At 35.3% G+C, this 21,201-nt stretch overlaps 2 protein-coding genes across 3 annotated transcripts; both read left to right on the top strand.

Annotated features, from left to right (window-relative positions):
• Positions 1 to 2,402: 2,402 nt before the first annotated feature.
• Positions 2,403 to 7,609, top strand: LOC141293991 (uncharacterized). Its single transcript, XM_073826065.1, has 5 exons — positions 2,403 to 2,642; positions 2,906 to 3,363; positions 3,479 to 3,543; positions 4,348 to 5,789; positions 6,796 to 7,609. The coding sequence occupies exons 1-4, from the start codon at positions 2,462 to 2,464 to the stop codon at positions 4,880 to 4,882; spliced, it is 1,239 nt and encodes a 412-aa protein (XP_073682166.1). The 5' UTR covers positions 2,403 to 2,461; the 3' UTR covers positions 4,883 to 5,789; positions 6,796 to 7,609.
• Positions 7,610 to 8,444: 835 nt separating this feature from the next.
• On the top strand, positions 8,445 to 18,709 carry LOC141294000 (uncharacterized). Of its 2 annotated transcripts, none has more exons than XM_073826075.1 (5): positions 8,445 to 8,682; positions 8,855 to 9,312; positions 9,408 to 9,472; positions 16,368 to 16,489; positions 17,779 to 18,709. In XM_073826075.1, exons 1-5 carry the CDS (start codon positions 8,502 to 8,504, stop codon positions 18,156 to 18,158), a joined length of 1,206 nt encoding a protein of 401 aa, XP_073682176.1. In that variant the 5' UTR covers positions 8,445 to 8,501; the 3' UTR covers positions 18,159 to 18,709. The 2 variants fall into 2 exon arrangements, with proteins under 2 accessions (XP_073682176.1, XP_073682177.1); XM_073826076.1 differs by lacking the exons at positions 16,368 to 16,489; positions 17,779 to 18,709 and adding exons at positions 14,245 to 14,361; positions 15,524 to 16,295.
• Positions 18,710 to 21,201: the final 2,492 nt, after the last annotated feature.

The following is a 21,201-nucleotide window of genomic DNA, read 5'->3' as shown; positions in this document are numbered from 1 at the left end:
ACGTCCATCAAGGGGGAAAACAATCCAATGCTCTCCATTGACTTTGTATTGCCGGAAGCTGCCTCCTTGTCATCTCTGACATGTAACAAAAAACAGAACAACGTCTAATGTGACAAAGTGTACAGTAAATAAGCTAAAAAACACAGAACTACGTTTTTATAAATTGTCGACCCAAAAAACTAAAGAGCTCTGAGAACTGAGAACTGGAGGGAAACGTAAAGAAGTTTACTTCCAGAACGAAAATTTACAGATAATTTACTCATGACATGATGTTCATGTCTTTCTTTCTTCAGTCGATCAGAAATTGTTTCTTGAGGAAAACATTTCAGGAATTATCTACATTTAGTGGACTTCAATGGTGCCCCCAAGTTTGAACTTCCAATTTTAAATGGCTATAAATGATTTGGAGTTAAAAAGTGTATAAATTGTCAATTTGTTTTGAAAATGACCTATCGTTTTGCTAGAAAAGACCCTTCTTCTTTGGCTGGTACAGTTTAGAGCCATTTGAAGTTGCATTTAAACTGCATTTTGGAAGTTCAAACTTAAGCCATTGCTTTGTATCAAGGTGCCCACCAGTAATTTTTGTAGTCAACGGTCTCACGAGAAGCTGTCTTTGACACCATACATCACCCACCGAGCGATGCCTCACTATTGATCTCTCACTGCCAGTGCGAGAATTTAAAGCAGCGTCTATTTCCCTGATATCATCCTACAAGAGTTAAAACGAGTAGTTAATATACATTTTAGTACAATATTGTCAGTGTTGACTGTTTTTGCTCGATTTGGTTAACGAACAAAACAAAGATCACATCAGAACAGTCACACATCTCTGAGCAACACACAGTGGTGTTTCTTTACAGAATGATTCAGTGTTTCTGAATGAATCATTTGAGTCAATGAATCATTTGAGTCAATGATTCAGCGATCCATTCACTTGCTTCATTCTTGAATGAATCAGCCATCTGAGCGAATCGTTTGAACATATAAATCAGGGGTGTCCAACCCTGTTCCTGGAGATCTACCTACCTGCAGACTTTAGTTCCAGTCCTGCTCCAACACACCTGTCTGTAATTATCAAGTGCTACCTTAGAGATTAATTAGCTGGTTCAGGTGTGATTGATTAGGGTTGGAGCTGAACGTTGTAGGATGGTAGATCTCCAGGAACAGCTTTGGGCACCCCTGGTATAAATGCATCTGAATAAAATCATAATAGTAATGAATCAATTTAAATCAATTTAAACCAATGGAGCCTCTTGAATGAGCAATAAACATTGTCAAGCCTATCTAGCTAAATAAAGTTTCTATTATATATCTTATAACCAGAAAGATTTAAAACCTTCACTTACAAATGTATTGTTTTTCAGGCCAGCATGTGGAGAAATCAAAGCGTGGGAGGTCTTCAAGTCAAAACGAAAGAAGATGTTTCGGTGTCTGAGAGGTGAAGTAACAACACATGGAAATCCAATGCATCTTAGTGAGATCAGATAGTGGAAATTGGGAAATCAATAATGAACATGAGGTCAGATGGATCAAAACAGCATGTAGGAGAGCAATGACAGCAGATAGACCAGATAACCTGAATGACATCTTTAAACTATTACCTGGACGAGACCCACTGATCAGAACTGTGCTCACTGAAGGAGTCACATACAGCTTTTTACAACATTAATTAAGGGAAAACATATATGTGACCCTGGACCACAAAACCAGTCTTAAGTCGCTGGGGTATATTTGTAGCAATAGCCAAAAATACATTGTATGGGTCAAAATTATTGATTTTTCTTTTATGCCAAAAATCATTAGGAAATTAAGTAAAGATCTTGTTCCATGAAGATTTTTTGTAAAATTCCTACTGTAAACATATCAAAATTTAATTTCTGATTAGTAATATGCATTAAGAACTTAATTTGGACAACTTTAAAGGTGATTTTGTCAGTATTTTGATTTATTTGCAATCTCAGATTCCATATTTTCAAACAGATGTATCTCAGCCAAATATTGTCCTATCCTAACAAACCAAACATCAATAGAAAGCGTATTTATTGAGCTTTCATATGATGTATACATCTCAGTTTTGTAAAATTTAACCTTATGACTGGTTTTGTGGTCCAGGATCACATATCACAGCTTTATTCGGACAGGTAAATTGAATCATTCAGCAGTCAGATATTTTCACTTTTATAAACTGAGCCTTTTTCGTGGCAGAACTATAATAAATTGCTCAACTTAAAGAGTGGTTATTTGCCATTAATCACTGATAATAGACAAATTTTTAAATATAAAATATTAAGTAAGGATAAGAACAAAAGGTTTATATTCAGCAGCACACATCCAGACCAGCAGGTGGAGCTGATTATCAACGAGTTGGAGTAGAATGAACGCAGACAAAACAACAGGCCAGATACATGCTTTGGATGTGGAAAGAGGTGGATACATTTCAGTGACATTTTATCAAAGCACAATGTCTAAACTGCAGATTTTCAGTGTTTTTCTGACAGAGAGATTAACTTCAGCTGCGCAGGAGATATTTAAGGCTGTGGAAGACATATTTTCAGAGTATTATGAGGAGATTTGTCGCTCCAGAAAGGAGATTGAGCTGCTCAAGAGGAGACTGCAGCAGGCAGGAGTTCAGATGGACTCTGGTTAGTCAGTTCAGCTTAAATCGATTCTAATACTTATTATTTTCACGTTATGGTTTTTATAAACACGTATAGTCTTTAATGCGTTTGCTTAAGTGTAAACGTTTACCTAAGCACTTTAAATCAACTACGCCCCTTTGAACAGTTTGTAGTGTTTATGTTCAGATCATACCAATAGAGACAATGAAGAACAATACTTTGCCCTTCTTGTTATGCAGCATTCTTTGTTACTCTTGTTTACTCATTTATTATGTTTTCTCATACAGAAATGCAGCCTTGCTCCTCTGAGACTCAAGGACAGAAACACACCCAGACATTTTCAGAGGAATGGAGATCTAAACATGACTTGAAGGATACAGAAATGCATATGATACTAGAAGTTTATGCAAAGCAGGAGGAGAATGAAGAGCAGATGCCTGTGTACAGTGAATCAGCATCTTTATCACCATGTTTGGGCATTTATAATGATCACACACCCAGCAATGACACTGAAACCCAAATGATGGACGCTAGTGAAAATAATTTGACCTTTATTAACCAAGGACCTCAAATTAAGACTGAACTTGAGTTTAATTCTGAAACAGGTACCACCTGTCAAGTACAACAGCAGCACATCACGAAACACAGCTTGGATGATTCATGGGCCAGTGATTCTTCAGGTGACGTCAACACAATCAAAATTAGACACATCGGCTTTCCTAGAAACGAGATACAAACATTTAACGTAAGCCTGTGTTTATATAAACAACAATTTTTCTTGAAGTGAATTTTTATTGTTTTAATTGAATTTAACAACTTTTATCCATAAATGTGAGCTAATGGATGTCATTGTTTTTCAGCTGTCCCTCAGAAATCAAGAGATGTTGACACAGCATAGGATGGAGCTGGCCCAGATAAGAGAGAGGTACTTGAATTGATTCTTTACTGTTTCATCTGTGCCAATTTGAGTTGATATTTTGTAGTTGAGTCAAAATCAAAGGGGTAATAATGGAACAACAGGTTTAATATGACTTACAATAGGATTTGCATTTTCATGGGTTTAAATAAAATATTTTTTTATCATAGACAATAAAAACAACTCTTTCCTGGTTCAAAAAAGTTGATTTTTAAGAGTCAACAAATTTACAACAGATAAATGTAACATTTAATGTAACAGTCTTAATTTTTCATAATTAACCCACAAAATTAGGGATGTTATCATATCTGTCAAAAACTTGTTGGATGTTGGTTGGAATATTAGAACTACACATCAACAGAACACTTTCATGGGCATCAGAGACTTAACAGGATACTTGCAGCTTGAAAATAAAAGGATGAGAAAATGGCAGCCTGAGCGGCTTTAACATGTAGTCTGTCAGAGACAAAACGTACCTAATATATAATGCATTTATAAATTTGTTATTCACTCTCTGAAACTAAGTGAAATACTTCATACTGCATGCTAAAGAGAATAAATGCCAATCAAGAAAACTTGCCAGGTTAGTGAACATCATTCAGCGTGTTGGTTCCTGACAGAAACATGTTGTATGTTATATTCTGACAGACATTTTTTTTATGCACAAACTACACACTGAGTTATATTTTATTTTCAATAATTTTCTATTCTTGACTTTTCTTTTTCTTATAATTACTAACCAATATGTAATGAGTAATGTTTAAATAAATGTTTGAATAAATGATCTAAATGGCATCAAAATTTTCATTTCAGAATGTCTTTGACAGTCCAGCCCTATAACTCTGAGTGTAAAAGTAAGAACAGTCAGTTGTCTATCTGTCAGGATGAAGTGTCAAAATCTGACGAGCGGAAACCCGACAATGCAAGATACAGTCGGGCCTGGAGGGATCGTTTGAAAAAAGACCCTGTAAAATTTGCTGAGTTCAAAGCTTTGGAAGCTGCAAGAGCGAAAGAGTACAGAAGAAAGAAGACTGTTACTGCTACAGAAATTGATAAGGGAAATAATCGCGAGCGACAGAGAAGATTCAGAGCCAAAAAGAGGTTACAACAGTGTAAAGCTGATGATAAGCTTCGGTCACCTAAAAAAAGTAAAGTCTTAACAGAAGAAGAGCAGATAAAGAAACGAGAGTATAACAGGATAAGGAAAAGAGAGGAGAGGGAGAGGATGGGAGCAGAGAAGAAAAGACGGATTCGTGAAATAGATGCATCCCGAAAGAGGGAAAAAAGAAAGATGAAAAAACAAACTGACACTCCACACACAAATGTTGGCTTTCCAAGCTGGATCTAAATAGGCAAAACGCATGGTCACAGATGTGGGCAAAATTCTGGCTGATTCAGAAAGGTGTCCAGACATTATAATGGACTTCATCCATCGCTGTACTTCTGGTAAACAAGTAGCTTTGAAAGCTAGAGGTCTGGAATCAGCTTATCGAAAATCTTTGATTCACAATTAAAGCTCTGAAAAAGAAGAAGTATACTGCATCCGTGGAGAAGAGGTGCCTGATTGCCACTATAGTTTGATGGTTGCCAAAAAGTACAAAATGCAACGTAAAGACGCTTTAACCTTCGGCCATCATATCTAACAAAATTATCAAATTCCTCATCCAATGAAGGAGCTCTGATGCCACATTAATAGACGATGTGAACTACTATTACTGCTTTCTATCATAATCCTAAAGTTGCACGAGAACTTCCTTACTTGAAGACTGTAAAAAAACAACAACAAAGATTCCTCATGGAGACCTCTCTACAGAAGGCCTGTGAACTTTGGAAGGTAGAAAATCCAGGAAAAGAAGCTGTGTCCTTTTCTCACAGTTTGCCCTTCACAGCGTCAGACAGACCTAAACCAGTGTCTCTGTGAATATTGTACTGGAGTTTTACTGAAGCTTCAGAGCCGGAACAGAATGTTCTCTATTCTGCAAGGTGTGTTTCTCCTGGGGTCCTGGACACTCGGCTGTATTCAATCTTCTCTGAAGGCTGTATGAATGTTAATAATAGAAGCCAATGTTCCAACTCACATTATGTCCTACCATGGCAACGATGTACTGTGAACATAGATGGTAAAACAGCTCATTCAAACCACCCTGTGCCTGAGGAAAAGAACTTCTTACCTGATAATTCTGCTATAAGTAAGAGCAAAGATGACCAACTTCCAAGTGAACAAATGGATTTCTAGATGAAACTTGCTAACCCAGGTAATATCTCCATTTCATAATGGTTTCAACTTGACCATGCAATGTATTTTTTGACACTTATCTTTTACATATTTTCATGTACAAGATCTGATTTCAGGTTAAAGTGACTTTTGCAGCTATATCTAAGTCTTGAAATGCTATACTGATTTAAAGGGATAGGTTACCCAAAAATTGAAATTCTGTCGTTAATTACTTACCCTCATGTTGTTCCAAATCAGTAAGACCTTCTTACAGTTTCTTAAGATCTTAAGATATTTTTGATGAAATCCGAGAGCTTTCTGAGCCTACATAGAAAGCAACGCAACTACCACGTTCATGGCTAAGAAAGGTAGTAAGGACATTGTTAAAAATGTGACCTGAATTTTATGAAGCTATGAGAATACTTATGTGTGCCAACAAAACAAAAATAACTTTATTCAACAATTTCTTGTCTTTAATGACTGTTTAGGGTGACCACTCGCCCCGCTTTGCATTGTAATGCACAGCTTCTTCACCCCTTGTCCCGCATTTTCATCAGTCTGTTAATTTTTAATTGTCATATTAAGAACATATATGCATGCTTTTGCCTTTTTAAGAGACATAACATTACAGTTGAACCACTGATGTCACATGGACTATTTTAACAATGTCCTTACTAACTTTCTGGGCCTTGAACGTGGCATGGTCAGAATGCTTTTGGATTTCATCAAAAATATATTGTTCCGATGGTGAACGAAGGTCTTATGGATCTGGAACGACATAAGGGTGAGTAATTAGTGACATTATTTTAATTTTTTGGATGAACTATACCTTTAAGACTTAGCTGGAGTAGCAATTTTAACTTAAAAGTTTGACTTAGACTTTCATAACACAATTTTATGAGCCAGGGATCACTTTTAATTGTGCAGTTATATCTATGGAAAACAATGAGCTGGGAACTTGTCGGATTTATTTGGACTGTGCCCAGCTTAAAAAAAGCAACAACATGACACTTGGTAAAGCAGTTTTAATTATTGTGTCATTTCAGGATTTGCAGATAGAAGTTCTCTGGGATTATGCTGTCCTGTACACCCATCCACCCAAGTGATGCTTGAAACCAAGTGGAAAGAGCCACCAACTGACAGAGGAGTCTGAATGAAGTTTCTGGAGTAGCGTGGAGTCTGCAGTTTTTTTCCTGACCCAAGACTTTTGACGTTGAGCTAGTGGATCCAGTCGACATATTTCATGGACAACTATTTCATGGATTTTCTCAATATTTAGATTTTTTTTTTGCACCCTCAGATTGTAGATTTTCAAATAGTTGTATCTCAGTCAAAATTGAGTTACATTACATGTTAGAAAATATAAATATAAAAAATATATGCATAAGTGTGCTCACCATTGATGTTGGATTTCATTCTGGCTAATCATAGTAAAGTCCTGGAGGCTTTTTATGACATTATTATTTTGTTATTAACAGGGTTGCCAGGGTTTCACAACAAAACCTGCCAGTTGCATTTCAGTGGGTAAAATACACTCCCCCAGGTGAAATTCACATTCCAGGGGCTAAATGTAAAGTTACTGGGGTCGCTTCAACAATCCGCGGCAACAGTGTTAAATTTGCCCAATACTGTGGAAAAAACGTGGACTTGGCAACACTGCCAATTAAAAAAATTCCTTGTGGAAAACAAATAGTGACTTATTTTTCGCCATCTACTGCCTAGTACTATAAACTTCTACAGCTTTTTACTGCACACAAAAACCCCTTTATGAAGGAATTGGAAAAAAAAATTCTCCTCTGACATGGCATTAATTCTTATTTAATTGTCAATATTTTACAGTATTTAAGGCTGTTGTTTAATCAATTGTCAGCTGAATAAAAATATGTTTTATAAACCTTTTTCTAAAGACTGTTGAAAGAATAGCCCATTTGATTTGGTTGCCATCTAAATATAATGGCCCAGGTAAAATTTTTACCATGGTTTTAGTCCAGTAACTGTATAATGATGGTATTTTGGTGTAAATGTTTTAGGTTCATGATAAATCATTTTAAGAGAAATAGGCGGAATCAAGTCCTTTTTATTACAGTTGTAGTTTCTATACGTGCTTAGATTGCTATTTTTCATAACTACCATAAGAGATCTTATTAGATTCATGTTTCCATGGTAACAGAAAGCAGCAAGGAGAGGAAGAAAAAAGGATGTGAGATGTTATTTGAAGGTGAAGGCTGTGAATTGGTTTGTTGGGGAACAGAGTAGTGAAATGCAGTGTATATTTGTTTCTCATATCTTGGATCAAAATGAGATGGTCTGTTAGGGAGATATTATCCAAAGATTTTGATTTATAGTTTGTAATAGACCAAGGGGCTTTTTAACACAGTCATTAAGGGAAAACATTATTTCACAGCTCTCTGGAATCATTGATTCTGACAGCTAAATTGGATCATTCAGCAGTCAGATATTATCAATTTTATAGGCTGGACGTTTTTCGTGACAAAGCTGTAATAAATTGCTAAAATTAAACAGCGGTAATTTGCTGTTAGTAACTGATAACATGTTAATTGTTAAATAAAAATTCATTATATTAGTTAGGATAAGAAATTCGGTTTATATTGAGCGCACATCCAGACCAGCAGGTGGAGCCTATTATTATCGAGCTTCAGCAGGATGAAAGCAGACAAAACAGACCAGAAATATCTGTTATGAATGTGGAAATAAGAAAGGATACACTTCAGTGACATTTTATCAACGCAGAATGTCTAAACTGCAGATTTTAAGTGGTTTTCTGACAGAGAGATTAACTTTAGCAGCGCAGGAGATATTTAAGGCTGTGGAAGACATATTTTCAGAGTATAATGAGGAGATTTGTCGCTCCAGAAAGGAGATTGAGCTGCTCAAGAGGAGACTGCAGCAGGCAGGAGTTCAGATGGACTCTGGTTAGTCAGTTCACCTTAAATTTGATTCAAATACGTATTATTTTATGTTTTAGTTACTATGAACACGCATAATTAAGTCTTTAATACGTTGACCTCAACCATTTATGCAGCGTTCTTTGTTACACACGTTTAAGTACGTAAGTGTGTTTATTTATTATGTTTATTCATACAGAAACGCACCCTTGCTTCTCTGAGACTCAAGGACCGAAACACACCCAGACATTTTCAGAGGAATGGAGATGTAAACATGACTTGAAGGATACAGAAATGCATATGAAACTAGAAGTTTATACACAGCAGGAAGAGAATGAAGAGCAAATGCCTGTGTACAGTGAATCAGCATCTTTATCACCATGTATGGACATTTATCATGATCAGACGCCCAGTAAAGACACTGAAAGCCAAATGATGGACAGTAGTGAGAGTAATTTACTCTATACTAACAAAGCACCTCTCATTAAGACTGAACTTGAGAGTAATTGTGAAACAGGCACCGCCTGTCAAGTACAACAGCAGCACATCACGAAACATGGCTTGGATGATTCAGGGGCCAGTGATGCTTCCAATGACGTCAACACAATCAAAGTTACCCACATTGTCTCCCCCAGACACGAGCTACAAACATTTAATGTAAGTCTGTGTATATGTAGAAAACGTTTTTCTATTTTTATTGAATTATAAAACACCTTTTTTAAAGTGGGTTGATGGATGTCATTGTTTTACAGCTGCCTTTCAGAAATCAAGAGATGTTGATACAGCACAGGATGGATCTGGCCCAGATAAGAGCGAGGTACTTAAATTGAATCTTTACTGTTTTGACATTTTGTTGTTAAATGAAACATGCACTAGCTAGACTACACAAATCCTTCACTTGTTATACATGTAATTTGTGTCAAAATCGGCTCAAGAGTAATCATGGAATCAGTTTTAAAAGTTATTTTACACTGATTACAGCAGGATCTTTCCTGGTTAAAAAAAAGTTGTTTTACGACAGCTGAATGTAACATTTTTTACAATTCTTTGAGTATTTATAGTATATATTATTTAAGCCGAAATAAACTGTAAAAATTCTGTAAAATAGTTATAATGAACTACACACAAAGCATTTTAGTTACCCAACAAATCCAACATAGTTCACCCTCAAGGACTGATAACTTCCATGAGGGTGAATTATGTTTTTTTGAGTAACTAAAATGCTTTTTTTGGTCAAAAACTGTTGGAATATTAGAACTAAAAACATCAACATAACACTCATGGGCATCAATGACTTAACTGAAAGTTTGCTTGCTAATAAATACATAATTATTACCTAATGATCGATCTGTTTTCAAATCCACATTATTTGAATTTTACGACATCAATATCTGTCAAAACATAACATAGTGGTGTTTACAAGAAGCAGAGGTCCAGGTGATTTGAAAAAAATGTTTGATCAATATTTTGTTCACAAATTAGTTTGATCAATCTAATTTTATATCTCAAAAAAATAAATAAACCTTAAGTGACCGATTAAAGGTTTTTGATGCTTTTCCTGGGTGATTCTCACATACGCATCAAAACATATCCACTTCAACCACACCATAGTCATGTTACTTTGGTCACGTTACTAAAGTCATGTTGGTACTACAGGTGCATCTCAATAAATTAGAATGTTGTGGAAAAGTTCATTTATTTCAGTAATTCAACTTAAATTGTGAAACTTGTGTATTAAATATATCCAATGCACAGACTGAAGTAGTTTAAGTCTTTGGTTCTTTTAATTGTGATGATTTGGCTCACATTTAACAAAACCCACCAATTCACACCACATTCATCTCAACAAGTTAGAATATGGTGACATTATGGTGACATCATTTAAACATAAATGTATAACCAGTTTACCTAATGTAATTTGATGGCTGAGCCGGTTTCTGAGAGCACAACATGCCAATCCCTGGTTAAATTCCTGACATGGCTAACCGTAAATCATCCTCCATGGTCCATTTTATTTTGAACGCCAGACTACTTAACTTGATCGCACCAACTCTGCTAACGGCTGCCTGACAATTAGCTGCAGCCTTAATCAGATTGCCCCCTAGTGGAAGCCTAAAACATTGAGAGCTCGTCCTTATAATTACTCGGGTGAACGAGTCAGATTCTCGTGCCCCCCTTTGCAGGTAAAAAACCCCTGCACTAGACTACACAATCATGGGGAAGACTGCTGATCTGACAGTTGTCCAGAAGACAATCATTGACACCCTTCACGAGGAGAGTAAGCCACAAACATTCATTGCCAAAGAAGCTGGCTGTTCACAGAGTGCTGTATCCAAGCATGTTAACAGAAAGTTAAGTGGAAGGAAAAAGTGTGGCAGAAAAAGATGCATAACCAACTGAGAGAACCGCAGCCTTGAGTGGCTTATCAAGCAAAATCGATTCAAGAATTTGGGACTGAAGAATGGACTGAGGCTGGGGTCAAGGCATCAAGAGCCACCAGACACAGACGTGTCAAGGAATTTGGCTACAGTCGTCATATTCCTTTTGTTAATGGCCATGGTGTTTGTGTGCTTGACTGGCCAGCAAACTCACCAGACCTGAACCCCATAAAGAATCTATGGGGTATTGTCAAGAGGAAAATGAGAAACAAGAGACCAGAAAATACAGATGAGCTGAAGGCCACTGTTAAAAAACGTGGGCTTCCATACCACCTCAGCAGTGCCACAGATTGATGACCTCCATGCCACGCCAAATTGAGGCAGTAATTAAAGCAAAAGGAGCCCCTACAATGTATTGAGTACATATACAGTAAATGAACATACTTTCCAGAAGGCCAACAATTCACTAAAAATGTTTTTTTATTGGTCTTATTAAAGGAACCGTATGTAGGATTGTGGCCAAAACTGGTACTGCAATCACTTTCAAAATACTGTAGAACGGTGTATCCCCTCCCCCTCCCCCCCGACTCGAGGTTGCCAGCTAAGCTGCAGGAGTAGGCTGCTACAAGGAGCTTCCAATGGCAAGTGACGAGTCTTACACAGTAATTTGTTTTTCTTCTGTTAATTATGTTTATGCTTCACAAGAGATGTTTTGGGAAGTAATTATGTAACGCAAAAATTTACAGATGGCGATTAGCCAAATATTTCGTAAAGATGTACTGTAATACCACATTTCAGTCGGAACATAGATTGTTTTCATACCCTGCTAGTGGTGCGATATAACGCTTTTTATGAACGCATTTAGCACGGGCGACCACAGAAAATCCACTGTGTAGCCTACGGAAGCAAAGTTAGCCAAACATAGATGAATCTTACCTGTCAAGGAGAAAATTAGCAACGCTGGCGTCTATCTTCAAATCCTCCTCTGTTTTCAGCCATCTCCATCTTTCAAAGGCATCTCCTATACAAATCCTTGTTTTATTTCGGACTTTGTCACGACGTATTTCGGATTCATAACGAGGTCTTTTAGGTTTCGTAACTTTATACATGTTTTATCCGACTCGTTCTTAGCAGCAGCTGTAACTAACTAGAGCATAGCTGGCAACCCGGATCACGAAACTCTACTGACTTCGTGATTGGTAGATAGCTGGAGGGTGGAGCCTCAGACCAAAACACAAAATGACAACAATAACATCAGTTGAGGGCTGCAACTCTCACTTTTAAATGACAATATCCTGGCCGGACCACTGTTGTCAGTGATATAAGTATTTGAAATGAACATGATTTCTTAATGTCTAGTGACATGTCAGGGCCATTTTATGATTAACTGACATAAATTTCTTACATACGGTTCCTTTAAGTACTCTAACTTGTTGAGATAGTGAATTGGTGGTTTTTTGTTAAATGTGAGCCAAATCATCACAGTTAAAAGAACCAAAGACTTAAACTACTTCAGTCTGTGTGCATTGAATTTATTTAATGCACTATTTGACACTATTTGAGTTGAATTACTGAAATAAATGAACTTTTCCATGACATTCTAATTTATTAAGATGCACCTGTATTACTGCCATCACTGATTCTAATTTCAGTTTGTGACTTTTTTTTACTGTTGCACATATTTCTAGCATAGTTAGATGGCTTAAATCTGTAATGTGAGTGCTAAATAGTATCAGTAAGAACATCATGTTAAAGCATAATTGATGGTAATACTTTTACTTGAACATTATTAAAGGATTAGTTCATTTTCAGAATTAAATTTCCTGTTAATTTACTCACCCCTGTGACTTCCAAAATGTTCATGTCTTTCTTTCTTCAGTCACAAAGAAATTAAGTTTCTTGAGGTATTAAGCATTTTAGGATTTTCTCCATAAAGTGGGCTTTAATGGGAGCTAACGGGTTAAACTTCCAAATTGCAGTTTCAGTGCAGCTTTAAATGGCTCTACACAATCCCAGTCTAAGAATAAGGGTCTTATCTAGTGAAAAGGTTAGTAATTTTCATAAATAAAATAAAAATGTATATACCTTTAATCCACAAATGCTCATCTTGTGCTAGCTCTGCAATTTTTTGTAAAGGGCGTTTGACTTTCTTTGCACGTTCATTTTGTAAACACCGGGTCGGAACTGGGTTGTGACTTTTCCAACGACCCAGAAATGCAAGACAAGCATTTGTGGTTAAAAAGTATATACATTTAATTTTTTTTAGGAAAATGTTAGATTGTTTCACTAGATAAGACCCTTATTCCTTGCCTGGGATCGTGTAGAGCCCTTTGAAGCTGCATTGAAACTGCAATTTGGGCCTTCAACCCATTGAGAGCCAAAGAAGTCCACTATTTGGGGAAACATCCTGGAATGTTTTCCTCAAAACCTTAATTTCTTTGTGACTAAAGAATGAAAGACATGAATATCTTGGATATCTGGAAGTGAATTAATCCTAATCCTGGATGAAAGTTTTTATTTAAAAATATACGGACCCCCAAATTTTGAACGTTTTTATTTATTCAATCAATAAATTACTATCAAAGTTAATATTAGTCACAGCTAAAAGGCATTCGCACTAGACTACACACTGTCTTTAAGTCATACGCATATGAATGCAGGGGCTGGCATCCCACTAGCCAGACTTTCAGCAAAATTCCAGGTAGTTTCGAGTGCCTGCGGATGCATCCCTCAGCAGGTGGGTGCTAATAGCCTCAGTGACTCAACGTCCTGCTGAGTTAATGGCCCTGCTTAGTCTCTGACAGTATCCAACATGTCTGATTTTATCTCTCAGTCGGACATTCGTGGCCTAGGAAGTAACCAGTGGAAAAAGTCCTGTTCTGGATCTGGCAACGCTGATTGTTTTCCATTGTGATTGTGTAGTAATGCGTTTTTCAGGGGTTTTCCTACATTGCATCTACGACAAGACCTGGATGGATAAACAAAATCACATTCATTCACAAGGGCAAAGTAAGTCAGAGGCAGTGATTTAGCCTGTTAACCTTATTCTCTTGTTAATCTGTGCATGTGACAGCTCTAACAAAAAAGAGTGAGATTTTTAGCTGAAATAGTGTGTAGGTGTGACATCGAGTTGGCTAGTGGGACACCTCCCTAAAGAGGCAAATGCTTGTCATAGTTCCTTTTTTAAGGTCGAATTTTTCTTGTTGTTTAGATTGGCAGATGAAGAGCGAAGAAAGGCTGCAGCAAAAGCTAGATCCCTAAAGCACAAGCAGAAAGTATACGGGAATCCTGAGCTTCATGAGGCATACAGGAAAAAAGAGAGAGAGAGGTATACTGCAGTTTACATGGGGAAATACTGTTCAGGAGTGACTTTAGGTTAGATGCATTGTATTAAGTACTGTACTAACAACAGATCATGTACACTACCAGTCAAAAGATTTTTAATGTTTTTTTTAAAGAAGTCTCTTCTGCTTAAAATAACTGCTTTCTATTTGAATATATATTAAAATGTAATTTATTCCTGTGATCAAATCTAAATTGTCAAAATCATTACTCCAGTCCTTAGTGTCACATGATCCTTCTGAAATCATTCTAATATGCTGATTTGCTGCTCAAGAAACATTTTTTATTATTATTAGTATTAATATTTAAAAACAGTTGAGTGCTTTATGTCAAGATTTTAGATGAATAGAAAGATAGATCCAAAGATCAGCATTTATCTGAAATAAAAAAGCTTTTGTAATATACAGTATACCATTCAAAAGTTTGGAGTCAGTATAATTAATACTTTTATTTAGCAAGGACGCTTTAATTTGTTTAAAAGTGATGACAAAGACATTTACAATGTTAGAAAAGATTTCTATTTCAGATAAATGCTGTTCTTCTGAACTTTCTATTCATCGAAGAAACCTGAAAAAATTCTACTCTGTTGTTTTCAGCATAATAATAATAATAATAAATGTTTTTTGAGCAGCAAATCAGAATATTAAAACGAGCAAGATCATGTGACTGGAGTAATGATGCTAAAAACATTCAGCTTTGAAATCACAGAAATAAATTACATTTTAAAATATATTAAAATAGAAAACAGTTATTTTAAATAGTAAAACTATTTCAAAATTGTACTGTTCTGCTGTACTTTAAATAAATGTAGGCTTGGTGAGCAGAAGAGACTCCTTTAAAAAATATTAAAAATCTTACTGTTCAAAAACTTTTGACTAGAAGGGTGTATATATATATATATATATATATATATACCTATATCTTTTATATAGTTTTAGTTAAATATTTTCAGTTTTCATGTTACTGTTTAACTGTAATTTTTTGAAAAGAAATGCAACCTCGGTGATCATAAAACATCTTACAGACACCTAACTTTTATACATAGTTGCAGTGTATTTAGAAATGGGGTCTTAATGTGAAAATCAGCTTTAGATTGAGCTTTTTAGGACCAGCTTGACACTGACTCACTGATATTTTTTATTTTGTAGATATCAAAGACGAAAATCTCAGGGGAAAGTGAGATTTGCTAAAGATCTGAACCCAATAGAATTGAGAACGCAGCAGCAAAAGTGGAGGGAGAATTCAGCCGCTTACAGGAGAAAGAAATCATTTCAGGATGTTTTAGTCAACATTAAAGAAGAAATTATTCAAGTCATCCCAGAGCCAGCACCGTCCACCTCCTCTGCTCAACCTTACAGTGTTTTTTAAAGTTTACTGAAAAATATGGACAAAATATTCTATTTTTCTCTTTCCCAACTGATCAATTATGATTATGTCACTAGCCTGTGCCAAGATCATTGGTACAATTCCCAGAAAATGCTAAAATCTATGTATTTAATGTGCTTTAAAACATCTGCCAAATGTATAAATGTAAATATCCTATTAAAAAAGTAAACTGCATGCAGTTTCTGACAGAAATACTAGCACTTACATATTTTTTTATATGCCGTCAGTGTAATAATGTCTTTAAAATTTACTTTGGATTACATAAATGACAAAAGATTTACTTTTTATGCTCTTAATGAATTTTGAAATAAAAAAGTGAATGAAGAAGGACCATGCAGTGTGCTTGTTTTTGTAATCTTCCATAATGGTGTCTTCATTACTGCAATGAATCATTTTTATGAAAATAAAGATACAGAACATTTTTGTATTTTTAGTTCAATTGTTTCAAGTTTAAGCATTTGCATTGTTTGGACATTTGTTTGTGAGAATCACCCAAGGAAAATAGTTTGACTCTAAGAGAAGCCTTTTTTCCTGATAAATATCATCAATAAATCTGTTTAAATTCTTCCCAATCTAAAGTAACATGTATTTCTTTTTTTCTACAAGAAAATTGCAATCACAGCGGGAAAGGAACAAGAGGAATAAGAGTGAAAATGAGGAAGTTCACAAAGTAAAGAAGGTCAGACACACTGAAGAAGTGGCACACGATAAAGAACAGCAACGAACACGTAAGGGCATTTTAATGAACAACGTAACTTAAAAATAAATTTACAGTTGAAGTCAAAAGTCAGATACTGTGTACACCTTGCAGAATCTGCAAAATGTTCATTATTTGAGCAAAATAAGAGGGATCATATGAAATGCGTGTTATTTTTTATTTAGTACTCACCTGAATAAGATATTTCACATAAAATGCATTTACAAATAGACCACAGGTGAAAATAATAGTTAAATTTATAGAAATGACCCCCAAAAGTTTACATACACTTGAGTCTTAATACTGTGTTGTTACCTGAAAGATCCACAGTTTTTTTTGTTTTGTGATAGTTGTTCATGAGTCCCTCTGCTCAACCTTAATGTTTTTACTGAAAAATATGGACAAAATATTCTATTTTTCTCTTTCCCAACTGATAAATTATGAGTATGTCACTAGCCTGTGCCAAGATCATTGATACAATTCCCTCAACTGTAACAGAATGTTCAAAAGGTCACTGATGCTCCAGAATGACACAATGCATTAAGCCGGGTGGTGAAAACTTTCTGAATTTGAAGATCAGGGTAAATTTCACTTATTTTGTCTTCTGGGAAACATGTACGTATCTTCTGTAGCTTCTGAAGGGCAGTACTAAATTTTTTTTTTTTTTCATATTTATGCAAAATAAGAAAAATGTAAACATCTTCATTCTGTTCATAAGTTTACACCCCTGGCTTTTAATGCATCGTGTTTCCTTCTGAAGCATCAGTGAGTGTTTGAACCTTCTGTAATAGTTGCATATGAGTCCCTCAGCTGTCCTCAGTGTGAAAAGATGGATCTCAAAATCATACAGTCATTGTTGGAAAGGATTTAAATACACAAAAATGCTGAAAAAGCTGAAAAGGATTTTTCTGAACAATTGTGGGCAGTTTAACTGTTCAGGACAAACAAGGGACTCAACTATCACTGAACAAAAAAACACACAGTTGTGGATCATTGAGGTAAGAACACAGTATTAAATATTATGTAAACTTTTGAACGGGTCATTTTTATAAATTCAACTATTATTTTCTATTGTGGACTATATGTAAATGTAAATGTGAAATATCTTATTCAGGTCAGTACTAAATGAAAAATAACATGCATTTTGTATGGTACCTCTTATTTTGGTAAAATAATTAACATTTTGCAGATTCTGCAAGATGTATGTAAACTTTTGACTTCAACTGTATCAATATAAAAAAGGATTTGTCAGATACTGTGTTTGACTTTTCTTTTAAACACATAGGATAAATAAAAACTGTAATTTTACCTCTTCTCCAGAGTCCAAGACGAACCTGGCTGATATTTGTTTGGAAGACGTCCAGCATGAAGAGGAACTGTCTGAAAGCTACACAACACATCATGATGTTCCAGGAAATCCACAAGGTACAGGAGAGTATTTGTGCGTTGTGTGCCGCAGAAGATTTAGCTCACCCGGACTGCTGAAAATTCATCTGCGAGTTCACTCTGGAGAGAAGCCCTACCACTGCAACTTTTGTGGGAAGAACTTTAGACAATCAAGTCACCTTAACACACATGTTAGGATCCACACAGGGGAGAGACCTCACATCTGTCAGAACTGTGGGAAGACGTTTATCGACTCGAGTGCAAGAAACAGACACTTCAAAAAGTGCATTCTTATCTCTCTGCAAGGGCAATGAAATAATGAGGACCTGTTGTTGTCTGCAGTTCACTGAATTGGAAATGTCAAGGTAAATACTTGCAGGGCTGAAATGACAGCAGTTGATTTTTATAATGATGATGTTTCGGTCGATAATGGATCGTCTGATCCATTGTCATTAAAAACATAAGCACTGAAAGAGTCATGTCAAAACAGCTCCTCCTCCTGTTTTTAAAAAGACCCTTTTTTTTTTTCCACAGAAATTTCAGCTAAACTCATTGAAGCACTTTCAGTGGTGCATTTTCCACAGCAGGCCTAACTGAGTTTCTTGAAAATTTTTTAACTGAGGTACGGCTCATGTTTTAACTATGCTTCATCTTCTGTTAATGCCTCCAGGTTTTATCTTGTTCCTTCTACTTAACATTAAATGTTTATTAGCTAGCATATTTATGAGACTTTATTTATTACAGTTTTTTAAGCAAACAAAATATTTTATTTCATTTTTATTCATTTTTTTGGTCTCATGTTTCCACTGTTAGTATAGAATGTAAAGGGGGAATTTTGTCTGTAAAGTCTTTTTTTACAACTGAAAAATAAAAACCATGCAAAAACAAAAAAATGTGATACTGTTTTAATTGTAATTAAATGTTTATTCTGTGTTTTTTGAGATTTATGAAATTCAGGGACAGTAATTTGTTAAATTATTGTTAAATTATATTTTATTAAAATGTTTTCAGAGGTAAATCAATAACAATTACAATTTTACTAATATTTCAAGTGTAATTTAAGAGATTTGTTGTATTTTGAATCAATTTTTTATTTGTAAAAGGCAAAAAGTACTGATTTCAAACTTAGGAATTTATTAGTTTGAATAAACATTTAACCAAAGACTATCATAGCATCTTAGTTGATAATTCAACACATACTAAAATACAAAAAAACTGCATAACTGTACTAACATTTAGTTTATTTCCCACAAATAAGGATTATGAGTTGCCTTTTTGTCACTACTGAAACGATGACATGTTTTGGTCGTGACTGTTACTATATGGACAATTTTATGTGATGACACCCCAAAAAAAAAAAAAAAAAAACATATGTCACTACCGAAACTTCATGAAATGTTTCAGTTGTGACTGATTCGGTAGTAACAATTTCAGATACTTTTGAACCTAGCTCAAAGATGCTAATCAGCACATGGTTAGATAGCACAGTTCTGAACAGTTGTACACATATAAAAACTAAATATTATGTTAAAAAAAAAAAATGGTGTTTGGTAGTGACATTCTTTAAAGTTACACAGATTTTTTATACTTTTGAACACACTTTTCAATCTAGTTTTATCCATCTAAACAAAACAGTATCTTAGAGATGCATCCCTTATGAAAATCAACCATGGTTTTACTACAAATAAAACCCAAAAAACATGGTTACTATAGTTAAACCATGGTAACCACAAATTAACCATGGTTTTGCTATACCAACCATAGTTTAACCATAGTATTTGCAGAAAAACTGTGGTTATACAAATCCATACGCCAAAAAAACACTTTAACTTAAATAAAACCATGGTTATTTTTCGTAAGGGCTTGCTAGCAAGTATGTCAACACGGAAAAGACGTGATGTAATTCTCTGCCTTTTTGTTGGCTGTTTTAAATCTCATCCTCTAGGGGGCAGAAGTGATCCACTGTCCTTTTTATGATTCTATAAAGCATTTCAATGGCATTTTCTTTAAATCAAAAAAAGAAAAATCACCAAAAGCAGACATTTTAATATGCCATTCAGACAGCCTATGTTCCGTGCTTTCTGTAATACGATTGCTAATTCAATTTATTAGCAGTCACGTCTTGTCGAGACCTTTTCAAATGAAAAGCTTTGACTATGAGCGCTGCACCGCAAACAATCCACACAACACATTTGCATTCACGCAGCTCTAACGTCAATACGACAGTCAATAGAAATCTACATTACGATTAGCCTTGCTAACCCACATGCCTCCCGGCCTGTGAATGATGCTCGAAGAGTCATACAGACTGTGTTTACCGCGTAATGAATAGTGTATTTGTAAACCACTGAAGAACCGTTCACTTGCAGTCTCTTGAACTTTATAAACTCCCTGAATGAAAATTGTAACGCGCTGAAAGCATAACGGCGTTGTTTATTTAGCCTTGTGGTATTTCTTTCTGGGAAGTCAGTTTTGACCTTCATAAATACAAAGAAACAAAAGGACGACAAAAAGCTGTTTGTTTTTCGAATGCTTGTGAAATTTCTCATCCCCATCGTTTTGTTATTTGTGAGGACCATAGATATAAAACCGTGTGAGGAAGAATGTTGTTTAATGCCTGCTAAAACGAATTTAAACGATTCTATTAAACAAACAACAAATATTGCTGTAGGGACAGATATCTTCACACTGGTCTGACCACATTAATTTATTCCACATGAAGAATGGAACAATAATCCACTAAGCTCATTAGTTTAAAATAACAAGCCCTGATAATAATAGTTTTTTTTTTTCGTTGTTGGTTTAAAGTACTCGAGAGTTACATCATCATTTGTTCCTTTGTGGTTTGTTTTCAGTCTAGGACTTCAGCCCATGTCTAAGGTCAGTGGTATGTTGTTTTATTATTTTTTTTTTGTTAAGTTAAATGCCTATATTTTCTGGAGGTGTTCTGACATTTTCTGACATTCTGACAATTTCCAACTGTGTGCATAATTTTGAAAACAGTAAAGAACACAAATCCTGCAGTAAACTCTCGGCCTGTAGCTCATTGGTATTTTCGCTCGGCTCTTGGCTGTGAATCGCCTAAGGCACAGTTGAAGGGAAAAACACATTAAAGACCTCATAAAGTAGCTTTCTGAATTCTATATGTACTCTTTTATTTATTCCTCTACAATTCTACATAATTGGTTCAAAGTCAGGGCTGGAAATGTCTTGAACAAAGTGTCTTTTTCCACATATTTTGTATGTATGAAAATCGTATAAAATCCAAGGTACATGTTTCTAGTAATTGTGCAGTTAATTCTCATATTGTATTTTTTGGTTGTAAGTTTTGGAATATTTGTCCTCTTATCAAGTTTG

This window comes from Garra rufa, chromosome 20 (assembly GCF_049309525.1).
Source record: "Garra rufa chromosome 20, GarRuf1.0, whole genome shotgun sequence".
Classification (NCBI taxonomy): domain Eukaryota; kingdom Metazoa; phylum Chordata; class Actinopteri; order Cypriniformes; family Cyprinidae; genus Garra; species Garra rufa.
Note: the sequence above shows the minus strand (reverse complement) of the source record. Positions and strands in the feature narration are given on the sequence as shown.

Coding starts and splice junctions, on each gene's coding strand:
- LOC141294000 (XM_073826075.1), top strand. CDS start 8,502: ATGTCTAAACTGCAGATTTTAAGTGGTTTTCTGACAGAGAGATTAACT. Junction 8,683..8,854: donor AGGAGTTCAGATGGACTCTG/GTTAGTCAGTTC, acceptor TTATTCATACAG/AAACGCACCCTTGCTTCTCT. Junction 9,313..9,407: donor ACGAGCTACAAACATTTAAT/GTAAGTCTGTGT, acceptor ATTGTTTTACAG/CTGCCTTTCAGAAATCAAGA.
- LOC141293991 (XM_073826065.1), top strand. CDS start 2,462: ATGTCTAAACTGCAGATTTTCAGTGTTTTTCTGACAGAGAGATTAACT. Junction 3,364..3,478: donor ACGAGATACAAACATTTAAC/GTAAGCCTGTGT, acceptor ATTGTTTTTCAG/CTGTCCCTCAGAAATCAAGA. Junction 3,544..4,347: donor CTGGCCCAGATAAGAGAGAG/GTACTTGAATTG, acceptor TTTTCATTTCAG/AATGTCTTTGACAGTCCAGC.